The sequence below is a fragment of the Saccostrea echinata genome, unplaced genomic scaffold, assembly GCF_033153115.1.
Source record: "Saccostrea echinata isolate AGI-Se365-2 ecotype Australia unplaced genomic scaffold, CSIRO_AGI_Sech_v1 ptg000025l, whole genome shotgun sequence".
In the NCBI taxonomy this organism is placed as follows: domain Eukaryota; kingdom Metazoa; phylum Mollusca; class Bivalvia; order Ostreida; family Ostreidae; genus Saccostrea; species Saccostrea echinata.
Window position 1 is genome coordinate 2,816,689 of NW_026889774.1, and position 20,676 is coordinate 2,837,364.

At 33.6% G+C, this 20,676-nt stretch overlaps 1 protein-coding gene across 5 annotated transcripts in view; it reads right to left on the bottom strand.

Moving 5' to 3' along the window:
• Positions 1–19,495, bottom strand: part of LOC133191871 (neuronal membrane glycoprotein M6-b-like) — a 36,360-nt gene extending 16,865 nt beyond the window's left edge. The window contains exons 1-2 of one of the 5 annotated variants that reach the window (XM_061327614.1): positions 19,229–19,495; positions 1,036–1,059 (exon numbers count right to left, since the gene is read on the bottom strand). In XM_061327614.1, the coding sequence (XP_061183598.1) occupies positions 1,036–1,059; positions 19,229–19,259 (55 nt within the window). In that variant the 5' untranslated portion in view covers positions 19,260–19,495. Of the gene's footprint in view, positions 1–1,035; positions 1,060–2,995; positions 3,897–7,440; positions 7,712–19,228 lie in introns of those variants that run through there. The other 4 variants (XM_061327611.1, XM_061327615.1, XM_061327616.1 and 1 more) reach the window with 4 other exon arrangements.
• Positions 19,496–20,676: the final 1,181 nt, after the last annotated feature.

Here is a 20,676-nt window from a genome sequence, read left to right on the forward strand (position 1 = left end):
TACTAATTGCAACAGACGTGCAATAATATATATTACAGTTTTGCATGCAGCGAAGGATTATAAAACATATATTAGCACGTTGCAAGGTGTTCACAACATACATGCATAAAAACTGTGCATTCTTGTATCCTTGTAAAATTGTGAAGACAACGGGAAATTTGTTAACCGGGTTATCATACCGGAAATAGAAAAAAAATCAATTTGCTCAACGCAAACTTTGTAAACCAACTTTGATTGTTCATTAATTACATTAAGCTTCATTATATGACTTGTAATTATAGACCACGAATAGATAAAACATCTTCTCCTAGCTCTTACAAACATAAAAAAAAACTAATTTGAAGAACCCCACAGAGAAAGGGATCAAAGTTCGATTAAAAAACACGCCATATCCTTAGATCCGGAGAGAAAAAAAACAACATAGTTTATCTTTAGAGAATAAATCCCCTACAAACCAGTAGAGACTTTTTGTATCTCTGGTTACCTCGACATACGATCTGCCAGTGTAAGATTTATACTTTTTACTTATCATCCATGTTGCTGAAACAGCGGGGGAGTCGAGATAAGTTTATCTTTCTCAAGAGATATCTCTTATTTTTAAGCAAATTTTTCTGTATATTATTTATTTAACAATAATTTCGGGGGTGATTTCGGTATATTTCTCATTTTTGGACCTAGATGAATATTTACTTATTCATACGTTGCTAAGGCATATGCTCTATACAAATGATGTTTCTGTTGGCAGGAATTTTCAAGCATTTTCCATTTTCCCCTTGACCTTATAAAAACAAAAATTACAGTGCATTTACAAGATCAACTCAACAATGTAATGAGTTCTGAAGTATTTTTCAAGTTTTAAACTTGAGGAAACTTTAGAGTTTTAAGAATTTCTAGCATGTCTCGAGTGGTGTAGTGCATTGTGAGGTGATCTTGCAACAGTTGACACAATAGCTTTGGCGGGTCAAAAAGCGATTGGCAAATATAAGGTGTACTAAAAAATAAATAAAACCCAAACAAAATAGTGAAAATACGTACAACCATCGGACATGGAAATCCAGACTGAAAAACCGATTAAAAGTTTGTTTAGACGTTTTCTATCATACAACGTGGGTCAACATTCTTGGTCATTTTGAAAATTTTCAGCAAATACAAGAGTCATTTGATAATAGATCATAAATTTTTACAACCCGGGAAAACAATTAAAATTTGGAGAAGACTGGAGTGAATTTAATTTACTGGCAATAAGTAAAATGATGGAACAGTATGATCCCACGTATTTTCTGTTATAAAAATATCATGACATTGCAATATGGAATACTGGAAATCATCAGCACTGAGAGATACTAATGAAAGTATTAATTTGTCATCGGTCGAAATGTCTGGATGTTAATTAATATAATGTTATTAAAAAACAACATGAAAACAAAGTATGGTTGATACGAATGGTACATTTGAATGAATCAATTACATGTACGACAATTAAACATTATTTGTTGAGATATGCTCAATATAAGGTTGGAAGCCTATATCTTTAGTTTGCTCTCAGCAAAGAATAAAAATCAATATACCTCATTAGTAAGAAGCTTAATAAGCTCAATAATGTCATTTCTGTATCATACTATCCAGCTAATTATTTCAGTTTATTGACATTCGTCTGCTTTCCCCCCAAAACAGTTTATGATGTTTCAATATCGTGTCATACATGTACCATAAATATGGATTTTAATAAATGTCAAACGAGCAGTTGATTTGGTGAAAAACATACGTGATGATAACTGTTTTTAATATGTTGTACTTATAAGTTTAACTAAATGCATGTATCAGTGCAGATAATGAAAAAGGTGAACATAACTTTGTTCACTCTAAGTGGTTTGCCATCAAATTTTCATTGGCTAAGGTTTGACGCGTGCAGTGAAATAGATTCTCGATGAAATGCTTACAAACAAAATGTTATTTAGAATAACAAACAATTTTTAAGGAGCACAGAGCGCTTTATTTTACGTGCTTGAGCTTGAAGATGAAGAGATAATTATTAATGGTCTTGGAGGATTTTCTGTGGAGGCAGACGGAACTATCGCGTCTTGTTGGCATGTGGTTCTACTCGGCATTACCATTATACAACCGTTTTTTTCTTATACACTGTCTTTATTGAAAAGTTGTCAAATTCGGCGCTTCAAAATTGAATAAATGATGAAAAACAGACTATACAACTATGCTCTGGAAAAAAAAAACTCTTTCGACAATTAACGGTTTACAAAACAGTCCGCCCCCTCTTAAAACAAAATCTAGGTCAGAATCTGAAAAGCAACAGTTAATTTATTCTTGAAATTAATCTTTGAATGTAGTCAGTGAAACAAGATGGGGCTAATGATTTTTATCTTTCTATATATGTTCGATTTCAGAGGAAATGCTCCGGACTTCATATCGTTCCTCTAAGATTCATTTTGATCTTGAACATATCCCGATGGCGAAGGCTAATGCATTCAAGTATACGCCCGATTTATTATTTACAGACGCATAAAATAATTCATAAGCTTGCTCTTGGTTTTCCATGTACATATGTTATAGTTAATCACATGCATTTACAATCAGTTAAATAATTTTCCTGCACAGAAAATGTCAGTTGAGTGGGATCCATAACATTGCAACTAGGTTAGTTGGGCAAAGTACATCAATATTACTTTACAAACAATCATTCATTCAAAAGGATTATCTAGTAATCAACCCCCTTTACTATACATATGTGTTCAATTTACATTGTTGTAAAAGGATATAGGTTACAACACGTATCTAATATGAGGACATTTAATTCATGGTATTTGGCCCCGTACCTTGAGAACACCTGTGTAGAATGTTTACAACTCTTTTCTATATATAAATTTGTAGTAGTTCCTGATTACTGAACACAGCCTATACACCTGCATAAATCTTCAATTATTTATAAACATTCCCGCTGTAATAACGACCAGGAAATGGGGTCACGAAATGCATATACCTTCTTTGACGTTGCCTTGTTGCTCCTCTTCTCGTGGGTCTTTGGATGCTTCCGTTCTTTCATCTTCGGAAAGCAGTTCTCCGTTCTCCTGTTCAGCTCGCATAGATTCCCAGGGACCTTCTTGCTCCATGATTAACTGGAATCCAGTTTATTTTTCAAATATCCTCGTAAATTTGTTTGCAAACAAAACGATTTACAACTGAGTGCATAAAAAGTTACGTTTCCATGCGCAGTTACGTATGCCTGGGAAAGTAGCGTAAATTCCTTCTCCTCACATTATCCTGGGCTCTTTGCAGTGCAACAGGGGTTGTTTTCAAACACAGCCGATAATTCTAAATATTCAACGTCGAATGAGCATGAAACAAGTATAAATAATGCATTGGTTAAAACATAGTGTATAAATTCTGTAAGCCTCCTGTGCACAATGGCAGTATAGTCGATCCCAGAGCTTCACATTCTCCAACTTAACTTCCAGCGATGGAATAAAATCCAATACACAGTTTTATTCAAAATAGTGTAATTCCCACTGGAGCAGAAACTTACAATGATTGACACAAGCACTTATCGACCCGATTCGGTTGGCTGATCTTCGTTATATACATACGTATAATTATTCTGACCTTACATATGTTCGTGGTTCCCAATATGACCGGAAACTGTCTTCACTTTGGAAGAAGCAATTCCAATCTCTGAAGTCCCGACTGTGCACTTAGCAAGCAGACGATATTCAGTCCTGTTTGTCCCGATTTAGTTGGATCCCGCGGGAAAACAATCGCTAAGCGGCTGTATAGATTTTACTCCAGCCTATACCGTTGGTCGACATTAGATTAATCAATTAATAAAGCAAAGTCCCTTTCTTTTAACTTCCGCACGAGGCTGCCGCTCGTGAATATTAAGGTTGTTAAATTATCATTGCTTAAAAATTCGCTGTGTAACTGGACTGCCCCTAGACATAATTGAGAAGTAACTACGTGTCATCTTGAACATGTTCGTCAAGTTGTTCAACAATTACTTGTTTTTCCTTATCGGGACAATGGCAACATGTCTTTCAATGGAGTCTGGATTTTTAAAACGAATGCAAATTTAAAATGAAAATATTAAGATTGTTTAAAAGCTTTCATTTAAAAAATGTTCCGTGAATAGAAAAGCACCGTTCTTTGAAATAAAGAGAGCATACTCACAAAATGCAAGAAAAGATCTAGATTTGTTTATTGGGTCTATGTTATTTGTTGGGACATAAGGTACTCTAAAAGAAATTCTGCATTCTACACAATTTTGCTGGGAGTTTTGTTTTCCAGAAGCCAATTTCAAAACATGTAATTTGAGTATATATGTGCAGCAGGTATATATCATTTCTTTATGTGCAAGTTTTTTAGGCTTAGTCTAGTAGAACAATCCTTAGCTTTACTGCATGAATTTTAATTTGGAAGACATAGCGCTAGCAACCATCAGCAAAGACTAATTAGAGACTGAAACTTAGCAAGAGATATTATTTTGGGAAAACCGATACACTTGATAAATTAATATCACATATAATCCTTGGTTAACCTAAGATTTAAATATCAAACATTGTTTTATATTATGTTTATTTTTAAGGTTTCGTTATGTTTAATAACAAATGCATACTTGTGACAAATTATATACGATGCCAGATTATTGACAATTCCAATATGGCCACTATAAATCATTTGAATTACCTACTTTTCTGTCTGTCTGGCACCATTACGCTTATTGCCTAACACAGGGCATAGTTAATTCATTTACACATTACCGTCTGAATGTCACACGAAGGACCACAAAGACACTTCCATTAACGGTCTGGCAAACCTAATTAGAGACCAGCTAAAAGAAAATTTGCATTTTACCTATTAACCTATTATTAATGCCTACAGCTTCATTTGTCAAATGAACAAAAATTGTTCTTCTTTCAAGGGGTTTGTGTTCTTTTTGCTTTATGGTATTTATTGTTAGAAAGTTACTACATGTACATGTAGCTACATGTATTTGAACAAGAATAAGTATCCCAAATGCAACCGAAAGAAATGCGCAAAGAGATAATTCATGAATATATTCATTAATTTTATTTCTTAAACAGACGGTCTTGAAAAAACATAAAACCAAATTTAAGACTTATACTTCCTTAACTTAAATGTTAATTTTTACTTTTTAGATAGACAGAGGACCCACACACAATTTCTCACATTTTTTTTTTAATTTCAGAATGTCAAATGTTACGAGACAAATAATTCACAAACAGATAAATATGTACAAATGTACATTAAATTTACATTTCAAGCACTGCATTTTAATTAGTTTTGATGTATGCAGACACGTGAAGAGGCAGACAATAAAGATCATTACAAGGTCACGCGTCATCTTAACTAATTATCCGTACTTTCCAGAGAGAGAGAGAGGGGGAGGGGGTACGGAAACATATTAAACGTTTTGACTTTTGACAAGACGAAACCCAAACCAATACGTGGTATATCCATTTTTATGCAATCTATTACCAAGTAACACATAAATGGCCACAATCAAGAAATGAAAATGACCGATTACAACTTGAGGCGTTTACCCAGATCAGACAAATAGATATTGAAAGTGAATATGGTTCCTTGAAATAAACCCTTTACATATACAGGTGAAAAGGTCGAGAAGAAGATTGACCATTGACTACCCCTTAGAGCAGGACTGACATAAAAAAGGGTTTACTTGTGATAATTGTAAAGTCGTTCAGCTTTGAAGAAAAACTTTTAAAACACCGTATTGTAAAAATAGGGAAAATATCAAAAGAAAGCAATATTCAGACAACTTAGTATTGGGTATTGCATACATGCAATATCACATTTCCTAATATTTATTGAAGAAATCTCATAGCAATTTAAGAAAAATTCTTCCGCCAAAGTTATTGTCTATATATGATTCGATACATTCTGAATAATGTATTACACTTTTCGGGGCGAAACTCCTTTAATTGTTTAAAGAAAGAAATTAAAATTTTTAAGTTTCTCACAGCCTTATAATATCCTTGATTTACAAAAGCTTCCAAAGTAGATGAGTTACCATTGAAACTGCTAACAGTTTATGTAATATTTGATATATCATTCAAATTCAAAGGACAAGTAAAGACTATTGGTTTCCATGCATCGCTCAATGATATTATCCGGAAAGATCATGTGAAAAATACTATAGTAGTATCTCAATGGGTTTTACAACTAACTTGGATAAAAAAAATCTAAACTTTTCGTTCATACATATTTCTCCAACCCTTTAACAATCTTTAGAACAAACATTGCAGTTTGCAAAAACCCTTTCATAAAACAAATTTTAGGTAAAGAGTTAGGCAAATAGGCATGCAACTATCGTCACCTTATAAAAATGCTTGCAATCTACTGCATTACTCAATGCAAAAAAAAAAAAAAAATAATAATAAATAAACAGCGACAAATACCAACCAGTCAATGCTCGTAGTGCGAGACTACTGAATAACCTTAACCGTACTCGTAAGAAGAAAAGTTTTCTTCTATCTTCTTGCCGACGTTTTATTTCCCGTGAAGAAAATTATTATTTGCAAACTATGATAACTATATTGTTAGAGAAATCTCTGAACATTTTACACAGATGGAATACATATGGTGTTGAACAATAGTCATTGTCCCTTTAGCCAGTAATATAATAAAAATATTATTACATCAAGTAATACTCCACATTATTTGTGTGACCGAAAAAGGGGGAAAATCAATAAAAAGGGAAAGTATATAAATATTGGTCGGCAGATGTCGCGAAACACAAAATACAGCAACAATACGTACAAAATATGGTCGGAAAATGAACCAAGGACTTCGGCTTTACAAGGTGACCTTGGGAACTTTATATGAATGTCACATAAAATTTTGGACCTTTACACAATATAATATGAAGATTTTATTTCGACAATGAACGTCGGAATGTAAATCCATCACTAAAGAATATAATGGATGGAGAACTTTGGCGCAAATCATGTACATTTATGGGTTTATGCTACAAGATTTTTTTTTATATTAAAACTTAAAGTAAATTTTCAAACGTATGACTGTGTAGTTGTCTACAATGCGAAATAATAAAAGCAGAGAGAAATGAATGATCAGCTTAAAAAAGTACAATTAAAATTAAACAGTATATATAAATGACATAGTACATGTACTATCATTTTAAAAAGTATACCATGTAACATTACTTTACCTATGTCGATAAAATAGCGGTTTTAAATTACGTAGCAATTTTGTCTACAATGTGCATAGCCATGTCGGAAGTGTCAACATAAATATGCATAGAAGTGTATGTTAAGTACATATCTTCATGTCTACCTTGTCAAACTGAATGAGTCTTTAATTCATTACAGATTGAGTCTTCATTAAGAATGCAGAACTTCTAACGCTTTTTTATAAATCACCGGTACTACTTACCATACCACAATCGGTTCTTCATTATTAATCTGCTAGAATGGCTAACATATCCTAAGATTAAACAAAACGAAAAGCGGTCCTATAATCGAAAAAATGTAACTCCGACCACTTAAACCATTCCAGATGGGTATTTAAACTGGGTAGATAGCAAAACAATTGGTAGACGTATATGTATATATTAATGTACTACTAGATTTGGTTCAGCATCGTTGCACACAACTGAACACAAATATCAACGCCTTAAAATGACTCGAAATATACTGCAGTCATTTAAAACTTTATCCTCATCAAGATCTCTATTTCAAATAACAGAGGAAGTACCTAAGTACGGTACACAAAAATGGAAGTATGCAGTTATAGTCATGCACGTTTTAAGTACAAGTATAACGATTAAAAGATTTGAAATACTTGAGCAGATCAAGAATCTAGGTGACAGATGTAAGTATTAGTAATCACATGATTATCAGACGTTTTAGTCGTAATGACTTCCGTTCATTTATACTCACTGAGACACACATAAATATATAAACTACTAGTTATATAGTATCTTTGTCCCCTTAATTTCATTAGGTACTATCAGATCTACAGTGAACTTTTTATATTCATAGAATGAAAATTAATGTAGTGAGAGACTTTCAGTGGTACATAATAGTCGTCAATTGAATTCCATTATAAAGTAAATCCATATATGTACTGTGTTATTAAACACGGACACATATGAATTGAATATGGTTAATTTCGGCTGCATCAAAGTGAAGAGTATTACATATACAAGTATGACGGTTCACCAGCTTAGTACTTCAAAGAGAAAAATACCAGTTTCTCTGGAATAGAAAAGAACGCTTGCATTTTTGTCATTTAAACACAATCAACTTGAATAAACACTAGTTTCAAATAATCGATGGCAATGAAGTAAACAACTTCCTCGCTTTTGTAATATGGTCAATTTACACTACACTTATGTCCTGCTTGTGAACGTTAACGCACCTGAAACACTGTATAGTCTACTTGTCAAAAGAACTACTTTTAAATGCATGAGCATTGTGAATTTATACATGTACATCGTTTTCTTTTTCTGCTCTTATTTTTCCTTCTTCAAGTGCAGTAGAATGATTACGATAAATCGACGATTACCGGAATTCGATCAGTGGGTCCTAATTTTATCGATATTTAAATTTTCTTATAGTAAACACACAACCATACTCACAAAGCTGCAAAAACAAGGATGTGTTTATTTTAATGCACAGTAGAGAGGGACTGCTTATTACTTTCTGTACTAAGAAAATTCCGACAAAACGCCAAAGGTGTGATTATAAATTATCGAGCAGGGAGACTGCATTATGTGCAGATGTAACCCAAATTTAATTTAAATCGTTGTTTTAAATCGTTATTGTTGTCCACTCCTTCTCCCTGACATTGTGAGGGCATGAGTATTATATAGATGCTTAAATGAGCTCTCTCTTCTAACTATACTGTTTGTAAATCATTACTGAATTCGTAATTATAAATAATATTGAGTTCGAAAATGTATGAACATATACATATATGTAAGTAAACGAAGTAAACGAGTAATGTGTATGTTAAGGCCGTCGGAATGGGGGTGCTTTGGGTGAGATAACATCCTCATCCTTTAAAAAACAGTTGAAAATTAAATGTTTGAAACAAATTAAAATCTTTATGTATTTGCTTAAAGATTTCATTTTGCTCATTTGATATGTAAAGAATGCACCAGATCCCCCTTGAATGGTACCCATTTATACCCTGTCCAGACCCCAAACCCAAGCCCTTGTCAGAAATCTAGCGATGGCCCTGTTAATATTTTTTATAACCTTAAATTCTGTTCGATAGACAATTAAAATTCAGAGACTAATCGTGAAAAGAATTAATTGCAATGTTGTTTACATTGGAATAATTATTGAAAAAAATTATTTCGACCTAGCATATAGTGAAAAATTTGCGTCATTTGTTAAGATGTCTTTAAATGCAAAATTACACAACATATTATATATATACCCAATCCGTGTTTTAAATAACATGTATTACTTGATGATTTTCCCTTTTAAACTACGTCAAGCTCTTGAATTGGGTATTCTGAAAGCTTAAGAGACACATCAAATATGCCGTGTACCAGCAATGTTTAAAAATTCCGTATAAATCTCTTAAATACAAAATACAAAAATATCTGATAAATTCAAGCACTATCTTTTTTTGACGCTTGGAAATTCAAACGTCCGTTTTGTTCAAAGTTGGTTTTGTAAACATAACTTTCGGGCTCCACCTTTTAAATTCAAAGATTTATTGTTACATAATTCAAATAGAACAACTCCTTACAACCAGAAATCTTTGGTGTGCCTATAGCTCTGCTGGTTTGAAATTGATAAAAAGAAAAAAAAAAACGCAGCACCTGCACTTGAAGCAAAGAAGCCATGGTCACTCAATTAAATAAGAATTATCGGTATGATCCTTGGCTTAGTTTTCGTGTGTACCAAGATTGATTAAAGTGAGACCAAAAACATAGAAAGTAGCGTTTGTTGGGGGGGAAAATCCAATTAACATTATCGTACATTTGGTACACATTACAACAATATTCATCTAAAACCAAAACAAATCCAAACCAAATAAAAATGCAGGACTAGTTATAGTCTAATTATGTACAAAGTCCTATCGTATTGAAAAAGGACCGAAACCTGGAATTGCGTACTAATTTTTCTGCAAATTGGACTACAACTGAAAGAGAAGTATCATTTTCACAAAAATTTCTTTCTATTTTTAGTAACCAGTCTTCGTCGAAATCAAAATCTGAAATATAGTATTTTATGTATGTATTTTAGTAAAGTTTACTTGTGTACCAAGTCCTTTTGAAATTGGTCCAAAACTAAAAGATGAGAATCGTTTTCGAAAAAAAAAGTATCAGTATATATTGACCATCGCAACAACGTTCTTCAATGTATAAAAACCGATAAAGAGAATTATGTATCTTAGTATAGTCTACCTGTGTACCAACTTGAAGTCTTTTTGAAATCAGACCTAACTGTAGCTGGTCGTGGAGTACCGATTTGAAAGAATTTCACTGAAATTTCTATTTTAGTAATCATGGCAACATCATTCGTTGAAATCAAAAAATGATAAACAAGGTTCAGTATACTATAGCTAGTGTAGTCTAATTGTGTATCAAGTCTTATTGTAGTTGGACCAAAATTGTAGGAGGGGTAGTTTTCGAAAAAATTGTTTACAGAAAGACTGACAGACCGACACCTTACTTATGCATTAGATCTTCAGGCTCCGGGGCCATAAAACTTAGATGAGCTCAATTTTGATCTCAGTCTCACTTTTAGGCCTGGTCAGAGGCCAGAAGAGCACATGCCATGCATTAGTAAAGAAGTAAAAAATCAATGCTTCAATTTTGCTGCTATTTTATTGTGAAGTTTTGAACGCTCCGCGAACTACACACACACCCCCTCGTATGAGAAGTTAGGAGTAGGTGGAAACTGAATGTCTGCAGTCGTTAGCTGGCTTCCAGTCTACAGATGTCAAATCAAAATAGTATTTATCGACAATTCAATCCTTAGATTTGTCAGACTTATGACAATGATATTTTGTATTCATATAAGGCGTTTGAGTGACGGTTAGTATCAATTCTATCATTAAGTTTTCAAGGATAATATAAAAAGTAACTGTTACATATTTCTATTGTTGTTACAAACTTACTGTGTAAATTTATTCTTATACTTCTTGATTACACTGTAATATAAATCAAAGGTTAATGGTTAACCATATACCTGTATTGTACTAAATGAACAATTTGACACAGTTCAGTTTGACGACGTTAACAATGATATCGATTACGTCATTTGTCATTCAATGACATGTGTGCACATTAATTTTCTTATGATTTTTTCCCAGTGAAAAAGCAATGTTTGTAAGACTTTTTATTTCAAATATGCTTTATTAGCTCACCTGAACCAAAGGCTGAAGACAGTGAGCTTTTGTAGGTCCGTCCGTCTGGTGTCCGTTAACATTTCGCATTTTTGACTTCTTAGATTTATTTTTGCAAGTATCCTCTATGCAGATTCAAGTTTGTTAAAATTATGGCCTCCTCGTTAAGTTAAATCACTACAAGGTTAACATGGGAATATCATGTACTATATAGAGGAACTTTAAAAAAAATATATATAATGTAACCATCATCAGGAAGTCATAATCCCGTTTTTTTTAATTGCACAAGTGTAGGGTCGGGCCTTAATAAGGGGTCCAAGGTTTTCAGGGAATACGAAGAGAAAATAAAACAAGAGGGTCATGGGCCACAACGCTCACCTGAGTCACAATGGCCTTGTCGTTCATTAGCAGAGTTTTCCCCTATTTATATTCTTATATAATATATATAATTATATATATTCTTATTCACTTATATCACTTGAAAATATTATATTTTAATGTATTACTTGCATGACATATTGTTATATTTAAGGAGAGGAACCAGTAAGTTGCAAGAACTTGTTTCCAATCCTTTTGATTAATTCAATATAATATGTTCAAAACAACCCTCACCTGAGTCACAATGGCCTTGCTGTTCATTAGCAGAATTTTCCCTATTTATATTCCTTTGTAAAACTTTGATCACATACTGTGGCCCCACCTTACTCCCGGGATCAGGAATTGAACACATTCGAATCTACACTACCTGAGGATGCATTCAAATAAATACATGTTTGACTAATCATGGCTTTGCTTCTTGGGAGTAAGATTTTTAAAGATTTTTGCTCTATATATTTCTATGTAAAATTTGACCGCCTATTGTGGCCCCACCCTGTCCCGAGGGGTCATGATTTTAACACTACCTGAAAATACTTCCATATAAATGTGACTAATCATGGCTTTGTTGTTCTTAGGAATAGGATTTTGGAAGGTTTTTCTTATATATTCCTATGTTATACTTTGAACGCCCATTGTGGGCCATTCTACTACGATTATTGCAAAGATCAAAGAGATACCGCGGCCATTATTCTCCAATCCTACCCCGGGGGGGGGGGGTGTCATGATTAATTTTGTAGAAATTTAAATCTACACTTTGTAATGAACCTTTTACGTAAGTTTCATTATGTCTGTTCCCTTGGTTCATGAGAAGGAAATTTTTAAAAGATGCCATAAAATTTTTAAAATTTTAACAAACCCTTGGAAGAGGGTACGGCTCTTCTTTTGAACAAAATTAAATCTCCTTTAGCAAAGGATGCTTTGTGGCAGGTTGGTTGAAATTGGCCCAGTGGTTCTTGAGATGTCGAAAATGTGAAAAGTTTACAGTCGGAAAGACAGGGGACGCTGGACAAAATGTGACCAGAAAAGGTCCACTGAGCTTTCAGTTCAGGTGAGCTAAATTTTTATTTTAAATATTTTTATATCTTTTTATTATTAAGAAAAATAAATCTTGATGCGCTAGCATCTCCAAATAGTGTAGAAACTACTTGTGGAGCCACAATGAGGGACCAAATGTTAACATACATGAAGAATATAAAAGTAAAAAAATAAAATATTTTAAAAGCCTTCTCACAAAAAAAAAAAAAAAGGTAAAAAAAACCCAGGTACAATTACTAATATTGATATGCAAGCATTTTATTGTGGCACTTCATCATATTTATTCAATCAAAACCCTGGTGCTATGAAGGGGCTAAAATACGGATTTAGTTCAGTTAATTTATAACATCAATAAGACATCAAACTACTTGGAACAGATTTTTGGTTATTAATAATATTTTTTGGTTATAAATAAACTTTAGAATGCACAAAATATATGTGGTAAAAAAAATCTAACAGTATTAGATGAGGGGAAAGTATTATTTTTGGGTACATTTTTCGATGAATATTATAGAACAGGGCATGACTCTTGTCATTATAGTAGATTTTGATTACAATCTTAGTGTGCATTTTTTTTACCTTGAAGAAAAGGGAAGTGAATTGACCTGTGTATAATGACATTTATAGATACAAACCTTTTATACCCATGCAGCAAAAAAAAAAAAAAAAAAAAAAAAAAAAAAAAAATTATTATTACAAATGTAAAGGTCCTTTTCAGAGTATATATGCATTTTTTCGCTTCATAAAAATAAAAGGGTAAAGGTTATCAAAACATACAAGTAGGTGAAGTTTTGTCTCTAAATTTTTATGTATAATTCTGTTCATTATATATTTAGTTTGATGTTGTGCCTGCATTTTCGCTAAGCCTAAATTGAAAATTGAAAAAAAAAATGAAAATTCAAGAATTCAAGAGTGGCAGGATCACGCAAAATTATATTCATATATAAATATTCCCAAGTCACGTATAGATTCAAACGTGTTTAAATTATGGATGCTAGCCGGAGTAAGGGTGCAGCTAAAAGCGGGATACCAATTATACATAATTCGTGGATACAAAAGGGAGATAAAAAAAATCTTCTCAAGAAAAGCGAGTCATATTGATATTCAGCATCCTCATATTGGATTCAGGTTTGTTTAAGCCATGGCCTCTTGGGGCTATGGTGTTGCCACAATATGAGCTTAACGTTTTCTTTTCCCCCATGGGAATATAAAGGAAAACATCAGGGCTAATATGACTCAGATTAGCGTTGGGGCCCATGAACTTACTGAATTAACGTTTCAGTTTTTTCCCCTTGCCCTTGTCTAAAAAGATCAGATTCACAATTTTTTTTGCCATGGAGATACTTGTAAGATTTTTATGATAGTGTAATAGGGTATGCTAGTGTATAGCGTTCGATCATGTTTGTCAAAGCTAAATGACCCAGCAAGGGCACATTAATCTTTATGTTTAGGTACATGTACATAAGGAAAAAGATAAAAGCATGTAATTCTATAAAACTGATTTCTTGCTACTGCTACTGGGCAATAAAACGTTATTAAATATATTGGAACCAATTTTAGAACGGTCAGTGAGCAAGCGCCACCTTTCCATGCCCGTCCCCTACACATACCCCGCTGTGTATCAATACCAGCATTCCTGATTTTCTTTCGGCTAGTTTCACAACTGCTATTTTCCCATATGGTGCCTCTCAATAATGAAAATTGGGGACCAACAATGAATATTGGGTAGACAGGTTTGTAATTTAAGTGGAAAAAACGTTTATCAAATCACTTGCATTGTTTGTACTAACCCTCCAATACATGGAGCAGTTCTCTTAGAATATTTACGCAAGAAAAAACCATATATTTCAGCTGCTGCAGAAATAGGGAGTTCTTTGCTCCCAAGGGATATAACTTCGTATGTACAGTGGCAAAGTTATAAAAAGGTAAACGATTCCAACAGTCAGTGACTTTTTCAGAACTCAATATACTTCAAAAGGATATTAAGATTATCACCCACACATATACGCACAATTCATGCACGTGAAAACCGAAAAACGTGAATAATATCTTAAACCGTTCCATCTTTTCCTAGAGAAATAAGAAAGGAAAATTTTAAAGAAACAATCCTTTGAATTTTCCCAAAGTCTTAGAGACATGAACGAGGGGTTATCAAAAAGTTCTTTGACTAGCGCAATAAAATTAAAACCGCTTTAGTTATATTAATGAATTTTAAAACATTTACTAAGCATCATCTTTTCTATCAATAGAATAAACCATAAATCATAAGTTGTATTTTTTAATAATTTGTTTATGTTTTTCTAAGCAATAGTATGTCAAGGCAGCGCAACTTCGATCATGACGTTTTGAGAAATGGGCACTTGTCATCCAAAAATCCTGCTAATTAAGACATGCGGTATGACCCTATTGTTCCGCAATATTTGCAATTTTACCTCATTCTGTAAGTTCTATGAAATTTTATCGTAAATTTTGTATGGAGTGTCCAAACAACTAAGGGCTAAAAATGACGTCAAAAAGGGGGAGGGGTTTCTTTTTCCAATATTCTATATAGTTTCGCCCCTAGAAAAACTGGTGTAGACCTAGAAAACATTTAACAGGCTACAGAGATATAAAATGCATCCAGAGTACTTGTTTTTTAAATGCAAAAAAAGATTAGCAGAGATGAGAGATGCACAGTTAGTGTCCATTTGTAGTCAGTGTGCCAAAAGTCAGTCACGTCGAAAAGTGACGTTGAGCATGTGTGGTAGATACTGAACTCCAACAAACAAAATATGCTGGCATAACCAAGTGAGGATCTTTCCCTATGTGTAGATCCATTTACAATATTATATACATTGCAAGCTGCTGTTCATGACATTGTAAAGATATATAAAGAAGACGGGTGTAAGTCCTTACCTAACTCCAGGGAATCTCATCAAGATAAATGTATAGGGTAGAGTGAGCGAACATTGAGAAACAATGACGTTGTCGTACGTCATGAAACTAAACGGCGACAGCGTCGGGTGATCATATACATATAATGTCTTTCGTATTTTATAATAATTTGGCAAATTATCAACGTATCAAGCTAAAATTTTCAACATTTCTTAAACTTTTGTTGTTTTATGTTCCTCATAAATTTTGTAAGCACAGACTACATACATGTAGTATTAATTTTATCGCATCAGTCCACGAACTTTTTGATAACTCCTCGTACATTATATAATTACAGTATTACTAGTACTACTACTTAAGATGTACATTTGATATTTACTAGCAGCCAGTATTCTAAAAATATTGAAGGAAGCTAATCAAACGGTGAAGAATACATTCAGCTATGATCTAATAATACAGAAAGAGCAGAATCAGATAGAAAAACGAGGCAGAATAAAAATGCGATGTGGGGGCTATCAAAGAAAAAACACAAAGGGAAGGGGGAAGTACAATAGAGAGTAACAAAGGAATGAAACCCAAAATATTAAAAGCAAATGAATTGACTGAGTGTATACATGTACTTCAAAATACATATTAATCTTAACAGCCTAGGCACTACACTTGTGCTTTAAACTTCCCTTTCCGTACAGCTGCATAAAGTTGATATTGTTCTGATGCATAATTCAAAAATTGTATAGTACAACTTGTTTGTTTTTATTATGCCCCCGGATCGAAAGATCCCGGGGGTATATTGTTTTTGTCCTGTCTGTCTGTTTGTCAGTTTATCTGTTTGTCTGTTTGTCCGTGTGTCTGTTTGTCTGTTGTCAACTTTAACCTTACCCATAACTTTTGATTGGTTGGAGCTATGACTTTCATATTTCACATGTGTATTCCTTGTGACAAGACCTTTCTTTGGGTACCATCATATTTGACCTTTTGACCTTGGAGTTTGACCCACTTTTGCAAAATTTTATGAGACTTTAACCTTGGCCATAACTTCTGAACAGTTGGTGCTTGGGGTTTCAAACTTCACCTGTGTATTCTTTGTGACAAGGCCTTCCTCTGGATACCAACAACTTTGATCTTTTGACCTTGACCTTGGACTTTGACCTACTTTTGAAAAACTTTAACCTTGGCCATAACTTTTGAACAGTTGGTGCTTAGGGTTTCAAACTTCACGTGTATTCCTTGTGACAAGACCTTCCTCTGGATATCAACCACTTTGACCTTTTGACCTTGACCTAGGAGTTTGACCTGCTTTTGAAAAACTTAACCTTGGCCATAACTTTCGAATGGTTGGAGCCATGGCTTTCATACTTCACATATGTAATCCTTGTGACAAGACCTTCCTTTGAATACCAACCACTTTGACCTTTTGACCTTGACCTAGGAGTTTGACCTACTTTTGAAAAACTTTAACCTTGGCTATAACTTTTGAATGGTTGATGCTAGGGCTTTCATACTTCACACATGTAATCCTTGTGACAAGACCTTCCTTTGGATACCAACCACTTTCACCCTTTGACCTTGACCTAGGAGTTTGACCTACTTTTGAAAAACTTTAACCTTGGCCATAACTTTTAAATGGTTGGTGCTAGGGCTTTCATACTTCACATATGTAATCCTTGTGACAAGATCTTCCTTTGGATACCAACCACTTTGACCTTGACCTTGACGTTTTACTTTTATTTAAAAAACTTTAACCTTCGCCATAACTTTTGAACAGTTGTATCTAGGTCTTTCAAATTTCACAGGTGTATTCCTCGAGACAAGATCTTTCTTTGGGTATCAACATTTTTTATCTTTTGGCCTGGATTTTGACTTGCATTTGAGAAACTTTAACCTTCGCCATAAGCTGCCATACGGGGGCATCAGTGTTTCACAAACACATCCTTTGTTTTGTTTTTATGCTTGTCTTTTTTGTCGTTGTTGTTGTTTTTCGTTAGAATAGCAAGGTGCTTCTTGACAACACACATACTGTTTAGGGGTTTAAATTTATAAAATTACCATTTCGTTTATTTTTCCTTTGGTACATGTACATAATGGCTTGTTTAATTTTGTGCAAATAAGAAGTATTACTTCAACGCATAAACAGCTACTTTTAAGGATAAGTTTTTCAGTTTTCTCTAAATTTGGGGTTCATAAAAAGAAGCTATCCCCCGCTATATACTGTACTTTTACCAGCTAAAATGTGGAGTAAGGAGTTGATCCTTACAGTATGTCGCGGGTTCGAATCAAATTGAAGGACGTGAAGACGATTTTTGAGTCGGACTGTAGATGCCGTAAAGGAAGCTGGCACGAAAAAGTTCCCAATAGAGAGGTGACCATGCAAGTAGCAAAGTATCATTCGAACCGCTTAATAATAATATCTTGTACTTAGGTATGATCATCATGACGTTATTGTTTCTACATGTAATTCGTGGGTTGGTTGTTTGCATATGCTTTATAGTACGTCCTTTTGAGATTATTTCAATCTTGTTTGTACTGCAATTGTCGGTGGAACTTTGAGAGTTTCTTTTATGAAATAGCTCTAGAAACCAATTTCAAACAATTCAACATATAGGGAAACGAATGCAAGTATTAAATATAAGAATATAAGAAGGTGGTCATTATAACATATTGAATCCTTCATTCAAGAGATCCATTGATAATATACAACATAATCTTCTTACATTTCATATAATATGCTACGATTTTGACATTCTTGTTGTAAATTTTATGATGTACCTTCAGGCCTAATCTTCTGCGTTTATACAAAAACAAAGCAAGTTAATTTAAAAATAGAACAAACACAAACACTGAACTCATTGACAACAAATGAATTCCTAGAGTATAAGTATCTCCTGCTGTGTTGTTTGTACTAGTCATACACATGCAGTGCTTAATTCAACGAATAATCTTTATTCCGCCTACAGTTGTTTATTTATTGTTGTTAACAACAATTTCTGTAAATCAGACAATAACAACTTGATTTAAGATGTATTTTAATTACGATTTATTTATATATTATTACTATTTGTTAAGTAATTTATATTCATTTGAATCAATCCTCAAAAGAAGAAAAATATACTGGCTGAAATTTTCGGCGCAGATTGATTAACAATTTACACTTTAATCATGCTTCGTACATGTACATTATTTCATGTTGATTCCATGTTGATTCGTGTTTTCACGAAAGCATGCGTGGGCAAACATGTAGAACAGAATCCTATGAATGCGTTAATTTGAAATCAAAACATCCAGATATTATAACTTTGTAACACAGCTCGCAACTAAAACTTCAGGGAAAATGTCTACAGATATTAAATATGGCATAAAATTACATGAGTTTTTTTTTTTATTTGAAAGACAAGAGCGATGTTTCTTTACGTCGTGTAACAAACATAACTTTCAACATAAATGATGGATTCATAAGGTGTTTGCCATTTTGCATAAAAGGTATATAGCACGATTTCATAAGCAGCTAGCATATGTCCCTAAAACTTTAACTGAAGTTTCAAAACTAGTTTATGTCACTGCAACTTACCTTCATTAGGGCAATACATGTCTCTCGCCATTTTGTTGTTAATATCACAACAGAAAACAACATAAATACACAAAAAAGTGAAATCAGCAAGGATGTATATGAGTAGTGATTGCCGACAGCTACAAATGTGTGATTCTAGTGGTGAGGGCAGATCCCTGCATTCTTTTTCATCTGACAATTGTAATTATAGGGCGACTAGCAGCAGCGTTATGATTTATGATGCATTCCTGTGCAGCAGTGACATCGTTACTCCTTCACGAAAACAAGTTTCTGAGTGGATGCAGGATTACGAAACAAAAAATTAGGAAGTGCTTTCGCATTGTACATACCATTGTGTTTATTCTCCCACCTGTTCAACTGCACACACACACACACACACACACACACACACACACACACACACACATAGAACTTAAGTCAAAATTAGCATCATTCATTCGATCTATATTCCTGATTAATAATTTTTGCGAATTCAGATTTGTTTGCATAATATCGTTCTACATTTTTGCAAATGGGGTTGTATTAATTAATGTTGGTAAATTTTGTAATTATATATTTACTTTGGTATAAAAGGAATAAACTGAAAAAAAAATGGCTTGGTTACATTTTTTTAGTCATTCAACTATTCATTATTTATCAAATTTTTTTTGGTCTATGTTTATTCTTTTTTAAGTTCAAATCATTACATCCAAAATATGGTGTTCCCTATTATTTTACAAACATTTCCTGAATGTTAGATATTTTTATCCTAAATCAATGTACAGTTAGAGTATTCAGCCATATTAAATGTACATTAACTACTAGTACACATTGCAAAGATATTAAAAGAGATTTAATTTCAGATTCTTTTCTCGGTGGAACACTTTCGTCTGGTTAATTTAACTTACCATTTAGTCTCCTTGTCGTGTTTGACCGAAATTACGTACGTAGCAAAAAGCCCCCACCCCCACCCCAAAGGAGGAATATAGTCCATTACTGTTTATTTGGTACATGTAATACCGGTAAAATGCCTAGGAATTTCATAACGCGGGGGGGGGGGGGAGTAGAAGGCAAGGGTCTGGGGGCTGCTCCACTGGACTAAAGTGAAGATAAATGCTTGTTATACAAACAAAATTTTTAACAAAATTCAAATAAGGGGGGGGGGGCGCCCGGCGCTGGATCCGTCTTCGGTTTTACAGTTCTTTTCTCCTGCTTGCCTGAAAATGGTACTCGAAACTATGACATGCTAAAAAAAAAACTGGAAAAAAAGTAATATTGTCTATCCACTCTTAAAAACCCTCTGCATGGCCCACAGGATGAAAAACCAGGTTTCCCAAATTTGGAAACCCGATGGAAACATATGGGAATCGTGACATCAGTAGTTTCCATATAGTTTCCATTTTATGGAAACCACATAGTGGTTTCCCCGTAGATTCCCGATATGGAAACAATCAACCTGTGGTTTCCCG